We start from the raw sequence: 14,001 nt of genomic DNA on the forward strand, positions 1-14,001 counted from the left end.
GCCATTGCAGAAAGGGAGAAGGGGCATGCGAGTGATGGAAGTCATTCAGTCCATGATTGCCAAAGTGGACAAACTGCATGTCACAGAAAGGGGACAGATCGATCCCATTTATGGTTAAGAGCACCTCCAACCAATGGTCTATATTTGTACAAAGTGCCAGTGTCGGTTGCTATTTTGTGTGTCATGTGTACATATGTCTGGAAGGACTATAGGAAAAAGGATGCCATGAACATCTATCGGTGCTTGAAGAGATGGGGTCTCTCACTTATTTTCAATATATTTTTAAATGAAAAAAGAATTTAGTGTTTGCTTATGAGTACTTTGAGTTGCAGAAGAGTTATGGCATTTAAGAATATGTGAGACTCTCTGGAAGCGTCCAGTAAGGTCTGGATTAACTTCTCTATTCATCCCTAAGGTGATCTCAGGCAAGTTGGCATCATTTGGGGCCTGAGCTACTCATCTGTAGAATGAGAGTACAGTATTAGCTTGGCAAAGTGGTCCTTGAGGGCAATGCCAGCCCCAGCATCAAAGGTGGAAGAGTGAGTGTCACTGATAAAATCACAGGAGACAATGTGGTCCTCAGTGTAGCTCAGGATGCCCTTTAGGGGACCATCTGGCATCTACTTCACCACATTCTTGATGTCATTGCAGCTTTTTTCAGATGGCAGGTGAGATCCATGACTGACCCATTGGGGGTGGGAACACGGAAGGCCATGCCAGTGAGTTTCCCATTCCGCTCTGGGATAACCTTGCCCACAGCCTCGGCAGCATCAATAGATGTGGGGATGATGTCATGGGCAGCCCCATGACCATCACGCCAGAGTTTCCCAGAGGGGCCATCCACGGTCTGGGTGGCAGTGATGGTGTTGACTGTGGTTATGAGTTCTACAATGCCAAAGTTGTCCTGGATGACCTTGGCCAGGGGGACTAAGCAGTTGGTGGTACAGGAGGCATTGCTGACAATCTTGAGGGAGTTGTCATACTTCTCATGGTCCATGCCCATCACAAACATGGGGCCATTGGCAGAAGGGGCAGAGATGATTACTTTTTCGACACCACCCTTCATGTGAGCGCCAACCTTCTCTAGGGTGGTGAAGACACCAGTGGACTCTATGACATACTCAGCACCAGCCTCGCTGCATTTGGTATTGGTGGGATCACACTCCGGGAAGATGTAGATGGACATGGACTTCCCTTTGATGATAAGCTTCCCATTTTCAGCCTTGACGGAGTCATTGAATTCGGCATGCGTGGGATCATTCTGGACCATGTGGTCCATGTAGTTCAGGTCAATGAGGGGGCCATTAATGGAACAATGCCCACTTTGCCAGAGTTGAAAGCCGCGGTGGTGACCAGGCATCCAATGAGGGCAAACATGTTTACTCCGATCTTCACCATGGTGTCTTCAGGATGCGACTGGGACTGTACCGGAAGATGTGGCTGCCTGACTCATGAGAAGGAGCAGGAGCCAGGAAAGATAGTTTCTTATAGAGTGGTAATGAGGGTTAGAGCAAAAAGTAATGGCTATCAAAAAGCCTGCTTAATCAACAGGGGTGTCTAGATAGAGTCTATGTTAGTTTCTGGAAATATATATTTTTTATGTTTGTTAGGTGTCACTGATTGGGTTCTGATTCACAGCGACCCGATGAATCACTATGAATTCACTATGAATAGAAAGGGACACTAACCGGTCTTGGCCCAATCCTCACAATTGCGCTTATGCTTCAGTCATTGTTGCAGCCACTGTGTTAACCCATGTTGTTGAGAGCCTTTCTCTTTTTGACTGACCCTCTACGTTACCAAGCATGATGTCCTTCTCTAGAGACTGGTTTCTCCCCACAATGTCCAACGTATGTGAGACAAAGTCTTCCCGTCCTCGCCTCTGAGGAGCATTCTGGCTGTACTTCTGCTAAGACAGATTTGTTTATTCTTTTGGTAGTCCGTGGTGCTTTCAATATTCTTCTCCAGCACCAGAACTCAAATACAATAATTCTTCTTTGGTTTTCGTTATTCAGTGTCCAACTTTCATTTACATACGAATGAGGGAATTGCAGATACCATGATTTGGGTCAAGTGCACCTTATTGCAAAAATAACATCCTTGCTTTTCAACACTTAAAAGAGGTCTTGTGCGGCAGAGTTACCTGATGCAGTGTGTCGTTTGTCTCTTGACTGTTGTTTCATGAGCATTGACTGTGGATCCAAGCAAGATGAAGTCCTTTACTATGTCAATCTTTCCTCCATTTATCATGATGTTATCTACTGGTCCAGTTGTGAGGATGTTGATTTTCTTTACAGTAAGCTGTAATTCATACTGTTTGGCTGCAATCCAAGGAGTCCTAGCAGCATAGTGGCTACACATTGGACTATTAGCTACAAGGTCAGCAGTTGAAAAACACCAGCCCTCCATGGGGGGAGAAAGATGAGAAAGACTATAGTCTTGGCAACTCACAGGGGCCTCTCTACTCTGCCCTACAGGGTCACTATGAGTCAGGATTGACTCAATGGCAGTGATCTCAGGGGCTATAGCTGGAGAAATACAAGGCCCACCAGTGTGCTGCCCTCCTAGCACTTAGAGTGAAAGGGCCATGAGCAGCAGACAAAACACAGACGAATGAAAATGAAACACACCAGTGGAGATTTAAAGGCAGGAACACTTACTGGCTGGGAGAGGACTGGGGGACCTTCTTAGGTTGAGGGCCAGAGATTCCTCTCTGAGGAAATCTGATGAAAGAAAGTACCCTGGGAGGGTCAGGAGGAAGGGCCCTTCTTGTGGAGGAGGTGACCGTGAGAGAAAGGTGCTGGTGCTGCTTGTGAGGCCTGGTGGCTAGAGGAGAGTATACTGGGCCAACATATTGGTAGATGTCGTATACTGTCTTCCCCACAGCTCCCCTCCCAACGCTGAGGGGGAAGGCATTGACTGTTGGGCCAAAGGCTCATTCCCTGCAACCTAAACTTGTGTTTGTGAGGAACTGAGAGCTCTTCAGTTTTTGATCAAAACAGCTTTTGATCAAAGACCTGGGGCTGTTTTAGCAGCTAGCAGCAACCAGTTGTGAATCCAGGGTCCCATTTGGTGGGTACCATCAGCCCAACATTCTTCTTTGCAGTCTGCCCTCAGTCCGCAGGTTCACCAGCCTAGGGACCCAGAAGCATCAGCTCCCTCTAGGATTCATTAGGCAAGAAACTTTTTAACAAGCACTAACAAGCTTTTTAAGGGCTGCCCTTCAGGAAGGAGAGAAAGAACTTCATTTATTGGGACTGTAGATAATAGGTCCCTTGGTAATTCTTGGTACTTTCTAACCTAGTAAGCTTGCTTGAGGGAGCCTCTCACCAAGCCCTGAGCTCCTTTGCTTATTCCCTACTCCCAGTGGGAGAGGCCCCAAAAATCTCACAGCTGGCCTGAAGCCAGCCCCTTCTCCAGAATAGCTCAAGGGAGACATGCCATGTAGCTCTTAGGCTTACGCAGGCCTGCTATCTGCATCAAAGGAGCAGGAATTAGCACAGCCTGCCAGGCCCTTGTGGCATAGTTGGTTAAACACTCAACTGGTAACCACAAAGTAGGTGATTCAAATTCACAAGCTGCTCAAACTCACCAGGCCACTCTTGGAAGGAGAAAGATGGGGCTTTCTACTCCTGCAAAGCTATGGTTATGATAGGCTATAAAAGATGGCAGCCTCTCCAGCAAAGATCTGAAGTAAGAGTAAAAATCAGAAGTCATCAAAAATGAAATGAAACGCATAAAGAATGCATACAAAATAGGAATTGCTGAATTGAAATGGCCATTTTGAATCATACAAAATAGACATTATTAAACTGAAATTGGCCATTCTGAATCAGATAATTGTGTAGTTTACTAGGCTAGGAATGACAAATTCAAGAGGAATGTCACATTAATCATCTGATGGGACATTTCAAGATCTACATTGTAGTACAATATTTTCTGTGATAGGAAAGTATCCATCTGAATACCAGGACATCCAGTCAATACAATTATTACCCAACACCAACCACTAAAGCTAGTGATGCAGAATTCGAAGAGTTCTACTAACATCTTCAGTCTGAAATGGATTAAACATGCAATCAAGATGCATTGATCATTTTGGTGATTGGAATTCAAACGTTGGACACAAAGAAAAAGGAACAGTAGTTGGAAAATATGACTTTGGTGATGGAAATGAGGCTGGCGAGCACATGATCAAAGTTTACAAGACCAGTAACTTCTTCATTACACTGTTTTTCAACAATACAAACAGTGAGTGTACACATGGACTTCTCCAGATGGGATACACAGAAATCAAATTGACTACATCTGTGGGAAGAGACAATAGAGAAAATCAACTTCATTAGCTAAAATGAGGGCTGACTGTGGAACAGACCATTAATTGAGGATATTATGTAAGTTCAAGTTGAAGAAAATCACAGCAAGTTCATAAGAGCCCACATATGACATTGATTCTGTCCCACCTGAATTTTGAGAACATCTCTTAAATAGATTTGGCTCATCGAACACTAATGACAGAAGACTTGATGAGCTGTGGGATAATATCAAGAATATCCTACATGAAGAAATCAACAGTCTTTAAAAATATAGGAAAAAGAGGGAACCGATCACAAGGATCTACATATAACCCACTCCCTGGGGGATGGAAAACAGAAAAGTGGGTGAAGGGAGATGTCGGATGATGTAGGATATGACAAAATAATAATAATTTATAAATTATCAAGGGTTAATGAGGGAGAGGGAACAGGGAGGGAGGGGAAAATGAGGAGCTGATTCCAAGGACTCAAGTGGAAAGCAAATGTTTTGAGAATGATGATGGCAACAAAGGTACAAATTTGCTTGACACAATGGATGTATGTATAGATTGTGATGAGTTGTATGAGCCCCCAATAAAATGATTTAAAAAAAAGACAGGACCAGGACAAGGGAACAAGTGATCCAAATTTGTGGTGAGGAGGAGGTAGGAGGCCTGGTAGGGTGTGATCAAGGGTAATGTAACCAAGAGGAATTACTGAAACCCTAATGAAGGCTGAACATGACAGTGGGACAAGAGGAAAGTAAAAGGAAATAGAGGAAAGAGGTAGGAGGCAAAGGGCATTTATAGAAGTCTAAATAAAGGCAAGTACATATGTAAATATATTTATGTATGAAGATGGGGAAATAGATTTATGTACATATATTTATAGGTTTAGTATTAAGGTAGCAGATGGACATTGGGCCTCCACTCAAGTACTCCTTCAATGCAAGAATACTTTGTTCTATTAAACTGGCATTCCATGATGCTCACCTTTCCCACACAATAGCTGAAGACAAAGTGAGTGTAAAAGCAAATGTGGTGAAGAAAGCTGATGATTTCCGGATATTAAAAGATATAGCCTCTGGGTTCTTAACAGTTTGAAGGTAAACAAGTGGCTATCTAGCTCAGAAGCAACAAAGCCCACATGGAAGAAGCCCATCAGCCTGCATCATCATGAGGTGCTGAAGGGATCAGTTATCAGGCAACAAAGAACCAAAAAACATATCATTGTGTGCTCACCTCCCTGATATGATTGCTGAAGACAAATGGGTGCATAAGCAAATGTGGCAAAGAAAGCTGGTGGTGCCTTGCTATCAAAAGATATAGCATCTGGAGTCTTAAAGACTTGAAGGTAAACAAGTGGCCATCTAGATCAGAAGCAACAAAGCCCACATAGAAGAAGCACACCAGCCTGTGCAATCATGAGGTGTCAAAGGGATCAGGTATCAGGCATCATCAGAACAAAGAATCATATCATTGTGAATGGGGGGAACTGAAGAGTGGAGACCCAAAGCCTATCTGTAGGCAATTGGACATCCTCTCATGGAAGGGTCATGGGGAGGAGACGAGCCAGTCAGGGTACAGTGTAACAACAATGAAACGTAAAACTTCCCTCTAGTTCCTAAATGCTTCCGCCCCCTACTATTATGATCCCAATTCTACCTTACAAATTTGGCTAGTCCAGAGGATGTACACTGGTACAAATAGGAATTGGAAGCACAGGGAATCCAGGGTGGATGATCTCTTTAGGACCTGTGGTGAGAGTGGCGATACCAGGAGCACGGAGGAAAGGGGGAACTGATTACAAGGATCTACATATAACCTCCTTGTAGGTCTGCTGGTCAAGGTGTTAATTGGTGGGTGACTAATTAGTCCCCTGTGTCACTGTTTACCTAGCAGCTAAAAGCATTGTAAGATAACTCAGTCCTTTATGACCTTGCAGCTGAAAGCAGTGTGAGATTCATTTGAACCCTGCATGTCCTTGTGCTTATCTTAGAATATAGTGCTGTTATTATTCAAGTGTTTAGAAAGTGTGCCTAGTTAAGTAACACCTGCATAGATAGACGTTCAGAATATTTTTTAAAATAAGTGCTTTAATGTTTAATTTGTAACCATTCCCTTGTGTAAGAAAAGTATAAAAACCAAGCTTTGAATATACTCGGTACTTCAGTCCATCAGACTGTTGTCCACCCAATCCCATGCTTTGTACATGTCTTTCTTTTCCTTTCATCTGCACGCCTCATTTCAGATGCAGCTTGATGCAGGATAGCTGGTCTAATCACCCGCACCTCCTCCCTGGGGGATGGACAATAAAAAAGTGGGTGGAGGGAGATGTCGGGACAGGGCAAGATTTGACAAAACAATAATTTATAAATTATCTAGGGTTCAGGAGGGAGGGGGAGCAGAGAGGGAGGGAAAAAATGAGGAGCTGATGCCAGGGGCTTAAGTGGAGAGCAAATGTTTTAAGAATGATAAGGGCAATGAATGTACAAATGTGCATTACACAATTGATGTATGTATAGATTGTGATAAGAGTTGTATGAGCCCATAATAAAATGATTTTAAAAAATTTAAAAAAATACAGGAAAGAAGAAAAGTTCAGTCAATGTCAAAAGAGACTCTGAAACTTGGCATTGATCATGTTGTTGCTATTGGGTGCGATTGAAAATATTCTGACTCTTAGCAACCCTATGTACAACAGAATGAAACACTATCTCGTCCTGTGGTTTCCTCTGAATTGTTCTTCTGTTTGATTCCATCAATGAAACCACTGTGTCAATCCATCCTGTTGAAGCTCTTCCTCATTTTTTGCTGCTCTGCTACTGTACCGAACATGATGTCCTTCTGTAGGGACTGGCCTTTCCTGACAAGGTATCAAAAACATGGGAGACAGAATTTCTCCATCCTTGCCTCTAAGAAGCATTCTGATTGCACTTCTTCCAATACAGATTTGTTTTTTCTTGCTTATAGAGAAGTTAAGGCAAATGGAAAAAATGATGAGGTAAAAGAGCTGAACATAAATAAATAATGTGTATAAGATAAAAACAAAAGAGCTGAACATAAAGCCTCAAAGGGCAGCTTGAGAAGACAAAGTAAAACATTTTAATGAAATGTGCAAAGACTTGGAGTTAGAACACAAACGAGGAAGAACATACTTTGAATAGCTTAAGATGAAATAATTGAATGAAAAAAAATCAATCTTTGAAATGCAATATTAAAAATTCAATGGACAAAATATTGAATTATGCTTCCTGCATGAAAAGGAGATGGAAAAAATACAGAGTCATTTTACCCAAAAGAACTGGTCAACACGTGGGGCCTCAACTCAAGTACACCCTCAGCACAAGAACACCTTGATCTAATAATCCGGCATTCCTGACATGGTTGCTGAAGACAAAATGGGTACATAAGCAAATGTGGTGAAGAAAGCTGACGGTGCCTGACTATCAACAAATATAATGTTTGGGGTCTTAAAGGTTTAAAGATAAACAAGCAGCCATCTAGCCGAGAAGCAACATAGCCCACATGGAAGAAGCACACCAACCTGTGTGATCATGAGGTGTTAATGGGATAAAGTACCAGGTACCTAAGACCCAGAACAAAATTATATCCAATGTGAAGGGGTATGGGGGGTGTGGAGACCCAAAGTCCATCTGTAGACAATTGGACATCCCCTCACTGAGGGGTCACAAGGAAGAGATGTGTCCGTCAGGGTGCAGTATGGAACTGATGAAACACACAACTTTCCTCTAGTTCTTTAATGCTTCATTCCCCCCACTATCATGACCTCATTTCTACCTTACAAATTGGATTAGACCAGAACATGCACACTGGTACAAATAAGAGCCCATAACACAGGGAATCCAGAATAGATAAACCTCTCAGGGCCAACAATGAGAATAGAGATACAGGAGGATAAGGGGAAGGTGGGGGTAGAAAAGGGGAACCGATCACAAGGATCTACATATAACCCCCTCCCAGGGGGATGGACAATAGAATAGTGGGTGAAGGGTGACAGAGGACGATGTAAGATATGAAACTTATAATCTATGATTTATCAAGTGTTCATGAGAGAGGGAGGGTGGGAGAGGGAGGGAGAAAAATGAGGAGCTGATACCAAGGGCTCAAGTAGAAAGAAAATACTTTGAAAATGATGATGGCAACATATGTATAAATGTGCTTGACACAATGGATGAATGTATGGATTGTGATAAGAAATGTAAGAGACCTCAATAAAAATATATGAAAAAAGAACTGGTCAACATTTACCCATTTGAAGAACTAGCATTTGATCAAGAACTGACAGTACTGAAAGAAGAAGTCCAAGGTGCACTGAAGGCATCAGCCAAAAACAAGTCTCCAGGAATTGACAGGATACCAAATGAGACCTTTCAACAAGGTGATGATGTATTGAGAACACTTAGCTATGTCAAGAAATTTGGAAGACAGTTACTAGGCCAACTACCTAGAAGAGATCCATACTTGCACCCATTCCAGAGAAAGATGACCCAACAGAATGTGGAAATGCTTGAAAATATCATTAATATCATATGCAAGTAAAATTTTGCTAAAGATCACTCAACAATGACAAAACCTATATCTCATCCCATACACAAAATCAAATCCAAGGTGTGTCAAAGACCTCAATGTAAAACCCAAAGCTATCAGGACCAATCTAAGTACCTAGTGCAGGGAATACATGAGTTATCAAGATAGCAAAGGAAACACACTCCGTGGAATGCAAAAAAAGATGAATGGGACCTATTAAAAATAAAACACTGTGTACATCTAAAGACTTCAATAAAAGAGTAAAAAGAGAGCCCATGGAGTGTGGGAAAATATTTATTTATTTATTTGGAAAAAATATTTAGTAACTACGTAACTGAGATAGTTAAAGTTTATTGTGCCAACCTGGCCGATAAACACATGTGGGGTAAATTGAAGGGCGGAGGGATAAATGGCTCAGTGAGCCTCGCCTTTCTAGTTCTCCGGTCTCTTGCTTTGTGATGGTCGGATCAGGGTGCAGCTGCCTTAGCCAGTTCCCTGCTTCAGCTGGCAAGGCTCTTGCAATATATCCCCGATGAGCAGCCACATGGACCTACCCTGATGCAGCCCTGGGTGCTGGGACAGCTGTGTGGAGACCCTTGCCAGGGCTGAGATGCTTACACATTCACTGATTCAGCTTTCCTCCTGCAGTTGGTGTCATAGTGCGTGTTTTGTGAGATGGAGAAGGACTTTGTGTAATGGTGTCGGACATATGGGTTAATGTTGTGGGCTTGGGTGGCATTGGGTTGGGATGTTTTTTCATTTTTTTTTATGTGTGCTTAACCTTTATATAATACTGTGTCTTAAACATGAGTTTCTGTGGATTTGTTTTCTAAAGTACCCAAATAACACAATAACAAAGAACCATTTACTATAATCTACAATATTTTACAAGCCTACAACAAGAAAAAAACCTAATAAAAAACTAGTAATACTCTGAGAAGGTGGGTAAAGGACCCGAACAGGAAATTCACAAAGGATGACACTCAAATGTCTAATAAACACACGAGTTAATGCTTCTGGCCACCAGCCATCTAGGAAACGCAAGTGCAAACAACCACAAGATACCATCTAACACCCATAACTGTAGCCCAATTAAAAGAAAGAAAAACATAAACATTACAGCAAATGCTGGAGAGGGTGTGGTGAGATTGGAACTCTCATCCATTGCTGGTGGCCTTGTAAATACATGCAGCCACTGCGGAAGGTGATATGGCAATACCTAACACAGATGGCACTTGAACCACCATATGACTCAGCAATACCATTAATGGCACACACCCAAAAGCAATAAGAAACAGATCATGAACAGACGTTTGCTCCTCCATGTTCATTGCAGTAGAGTTCACATTAGCAAGAAACTGAAAACAGCCCAAATTCCCATCAGTATGAGATTTGATAAAAATCCTCTTGGTATACTCTAGTATATGTACAAAACGGAATACCACACATCCATAAAGGGGGCAAAAAACCCAGCAATGAAACCACAGTACACCTCAAGATGTGGAAGGACCTGGAAGGCATTATGCTGAGTGAAGTTAATCAATCACAAAAGGACAAATACTGTCGGAGTCCACTGCAGTAGGAACAAGTAGCAGGATGGGCACAAGCTCAGGCTCGTAGGGCATCCAGTCTGCTGGTTGGAGATCGGACAACCTGGTAGAGAGCCTGACCAGTGCCAAGGAACCATACAGCATCGCTTTAGGTAAGTACTTTGCAGGTCACTTTGCCAGAAGGCACCTCACGACAGCTGGGATCAAATGGTCAAGGGTGGGAAAGGGGATGTTTTCTACTGTGTGACTGCCATGTAAATCTATGATGAGGTTATCCCCCGCCCCCACAACAGGTAGACAGCCCTGTCAGAGGGATGAGGGGGTACTGATGGGTAAAACAACTCAGGATCGGAGAAAGGGAACAAACATATCTCAGGGAACACAAATGAATGTCTGTTGGTAGGAGAAGAGGGGGTACTGACCTCCAGTTGGGGGGGAAATGACTGAAAATACTTTGGGGGACAGTAAGGTGGGGAGTGTCTTTGGTGGTTTATAACAAATGGGCCACATTGACCCATATTTCTGGGTGCATCCTGGGGACCCAAGCTGGGTGCTGGGAATGCTGGGACACTGAATCCTGGATCTTCAAGGTGCACAGTACGCTCCAGAGGCTGCATCAGTGAGATCCATTCGGGAACTCCACTGGGTGAACTGGACTCTACCTCAGACACACTTGTAAACTGGAGGATGTACGTTGTAAAATGCATGGTGTCTGAGGAAGCAGAAAACAGATGTACCAAGACTCTTGAACTGTTGGTAGGAGGACAAACACTGTTTTGCTACATCAGTGCCCTATATACTGTATTAACATATGTATTATTCCGGCAAAATCATGGTGGTGGACATTCTGTTTTATTTTATTCATATTAGGGTGCATCTCAGAGATATTATGTTATTGGGGCTCACTCTCTTGAAGTTATGCTATATGTTTTCCAGTAAATGATGAACCTATAGGGAAATAAATAGAATAAGGGTTTGGGGGTGGGGTAAAAGGGAGACGATGTCAAGGAGTCCAGGAAGAAAAAATATGTTTGGAAACTGATTGTGGAAGCAATTGTACAATTCCGTTTGACATAATTGAACTATGGAATGATATTATATATGCACTAACTTCCAATTAATAAATTAAAAATATATCTAGAAATGGGTTTGGGGCTTACACTAAACCCGACCTCCAACAACTAGTTCTTACATCATGGCTCTGGTCGATACTCACTCTCAGGAAGGGAACACAGAACATTTGCTATAGCAATGTTTCTGGAGTCTTAAAGGCTTGTCTCCAAACAAGCAGCCATCTAAGAGAGATATCAAGTCAGTCAACATGGAAGAAGCACACCATCATCAGTCACTGAAGTATTGTAAATCATATAATCTGAAATTGAAGGAGGATTAACATCAGAGCCTCAATTGTGAGAATCTGGTTTGCAGAAGGCTGTGGATGACAGTGGGAGCCCGAGATTCATTTGTGGGCACTACATAGGAAATAAGTCTGTGGTGATCTCCTCTATCCACAATGGAGGGATGGTAGGAAAGTGCTTACTAAGCAGAGTACAATGGAGAGATGACAACAGAAGATCAAAGCCATAAACCTGACTTGAACAGTTAAAACTTTGCCAGTATATCTCCCCTCTGAGGCATGCTGGACCTGATCTGGTTTCCAACATTTCTGCATTTTTGTTTGTTTTTTTCTTATTTGTTCATATTATGGTGTATCTCAGAGGTGCTATGTCATTGGAGATCACCCTCATAAAGTTGTGTTATGTGTTTTCTGTGTTTTGGTGTATGAAATCCAGGATTGATGAACCTATAGGATAGCAAAGGGTTTCGAGTCTGCGGGGTGGTTTACACAGATGGTGGGGGTAGGGGTGAAAGGGAGATGATGTCGAGGAATCCAGGAATAATAAGAATGTTTGAAAACTGACCTTGGTAGCAATTGTACAATTCTGCTTGATATGATTGAACAATGGAATACTATGATTATATGTATTCATTCCCAATTAATAATAATTTTTTATTTATTATAAAAAGATCATTTAATGACAGTTGCAGCAGTACATTGATACGGAGCTGCCAGAAATTCAAGCTGGATTCATAAAAGAACATGGAACATGGAACATGGGATATCATTACCAATGTTACTTATAGCAGTGATTACCATTATCCAATGGCATTCAATTCATAACAAACTATGGATAGCACTGGCAAGAGTAAAAATTCCAGGATGCTTTATTGTGCTCATGCAGAATCTAAAATCAGGAAAAGTGTGCATTCAGGGTTTAGCCTCTCACCAGACTGTTTCAATCTGTATATCATGTAAATAACCCACGAAGCTGGACTATGTGAAGAAGAATGTGGCACCAGGAATGGAGGAAGGCTTATTAACAACCTGGGCCATACAGAAGACATAATATTGCTTACTGAAAGTAAGCAGGACTTGAAGCAGTTGCTGAAGCAAAAGGATTGCAGTCCTCAGTATGGATTTTAACTCAATGTAAAGACGACCAAATCCTCACAACCAGAGAAATAGTTAACATTATGATACACTGAGAAAATATTGATGCTGTGAAGGACTTTGTCTTGCTTGGAAATATCAGCTCACTTAAACCCTACACAAAAATGAAATAAAACTACAATGTTGAAAATAGGGAATCAGAGATAACATTCCAGAATGAAGACAACAAAGTAGTAGAGGGACTAGAGTAGATAAACAAACAAACAAACAGTTGACCAGGCAAGAAATCGAATAGTTCATAAGAGAGAGCAACTGCCTCAATGTTGGGGAAAATAGTAAAAACCAGCTAATTTAAAAGAAAATGGTATTAAGTTATTAAAATATAAAAAGAAGAAAAGCAAAAAAACCAGAAAACAGTAAAATAAAACAAAGAAAGTAAAGAAAAAGATGACAAGAAACCCACACACAAATTGAACTCAGTACAGAAAATTATCAAGAAACCAATAATACCACATACACACACCACCACATAATACAACCAAATGATAACTGAATGTAAATGGATTAAACTCACCAGCCAAGAGACAGAGACTAGCAAATTGGATAGAAAACAGAATCCAATATACTGTTTATAAGAAGCACACCTTAGACAGAAAGCCCCAGACTAAACATCAAAGGATAGAAAAAATAATCAAGATTTTTATCTAATAGCAATCAAAAGAGAAAGAAAAGATAAAAAACGGGTGGCAATGTTAATTTCTGATAAACTTCCAAGTAAAAGCCATTATTAGAGACAAAGAAAGGCATTATATAGGATTAAAGCCAATATTCAACAAGAAGATAAAACCATATTATAAGCACCCAATGAAATAACTTAACAAACATTAATCCTATTCTTATATGTGCCCAATAATTGGCAACTTAAGACTACTGTATGTTTTCTATTTTCACACTCTTTGTTTTTCTATGAATGTCTTCGTCCAGTAGCTGATGTTCTGCTCTAGTGAATGAGCTGGGTTGAAAGTTTTGCCCTATCTCCAACCCTCCTCTTTTGCATAGTGTCGTCACTAAGCTTTAATACGTATAAGTCAATAATCCACATATTGTAGTCTAAAACACTGCACTATGCACGCATATTTTCCTTTTCTCAATAG

At 41.5% G+C, this 14,001-nt stretch overlaps 1 protein-coding gene across 1 annotated transcript; it reads right to left on the reverse strand.

Annotated features, from left to right (window-relative positions):
• Positions 1–625: 625 nt before the first annotated feature.
• Positions 626–2,361, reverse strand: LOC142440253 (glyceraldehyde-3-phosphate dehydrogenase-like). The gene is made up of 2 exons (XM_075542739.1): positions 2,222–2,361; positions 626–1,313 (listed from the first exon to the last, which is right to left on the reverse strand). Exons 1-2 carry the CDS (start codon positions 2,359–2,361, stop codon positions 626–628), a joined length of 828 nt encoding a protein of 275 aa, XP_075398854.1.
• Between the last annotated feature and the right edge of the window lie 11,640 nt (positions 2,362–14,001).

The sequence above is a fragment of the Tenrec ecaudatus genome, chromosome 2 (genome assembly GCF_050624435.1).
Source record: "Tenrec ecaudatus isolate mTenEca1 chromosome 2, mTenEca1.hap1, whole genome shotgun sequence".
Taxonomy (NCBI): Eukaryota; Metazoa; Chordata; class Mammalia; order Afrosoricida; family Tenrecidae; genus Tenrec; species Tenrec ecaudatus.

Coding starts and splice junctions, on each gene's coding strand:
- LOC142440253 (XM_075542739.1), bottom strand. CDS start 2,361: ATGTGTAGCCACTATGCTGCTAGGACTCCTTGGATTGCAGCCAAACAG. Junction 1,314..2,221: donor GGAGGAAAGATTGACATAGT/AAAGGACTTCAT, acceptor AAGTGGGCATTG/TTCCATTAATGGCCCCCTCA.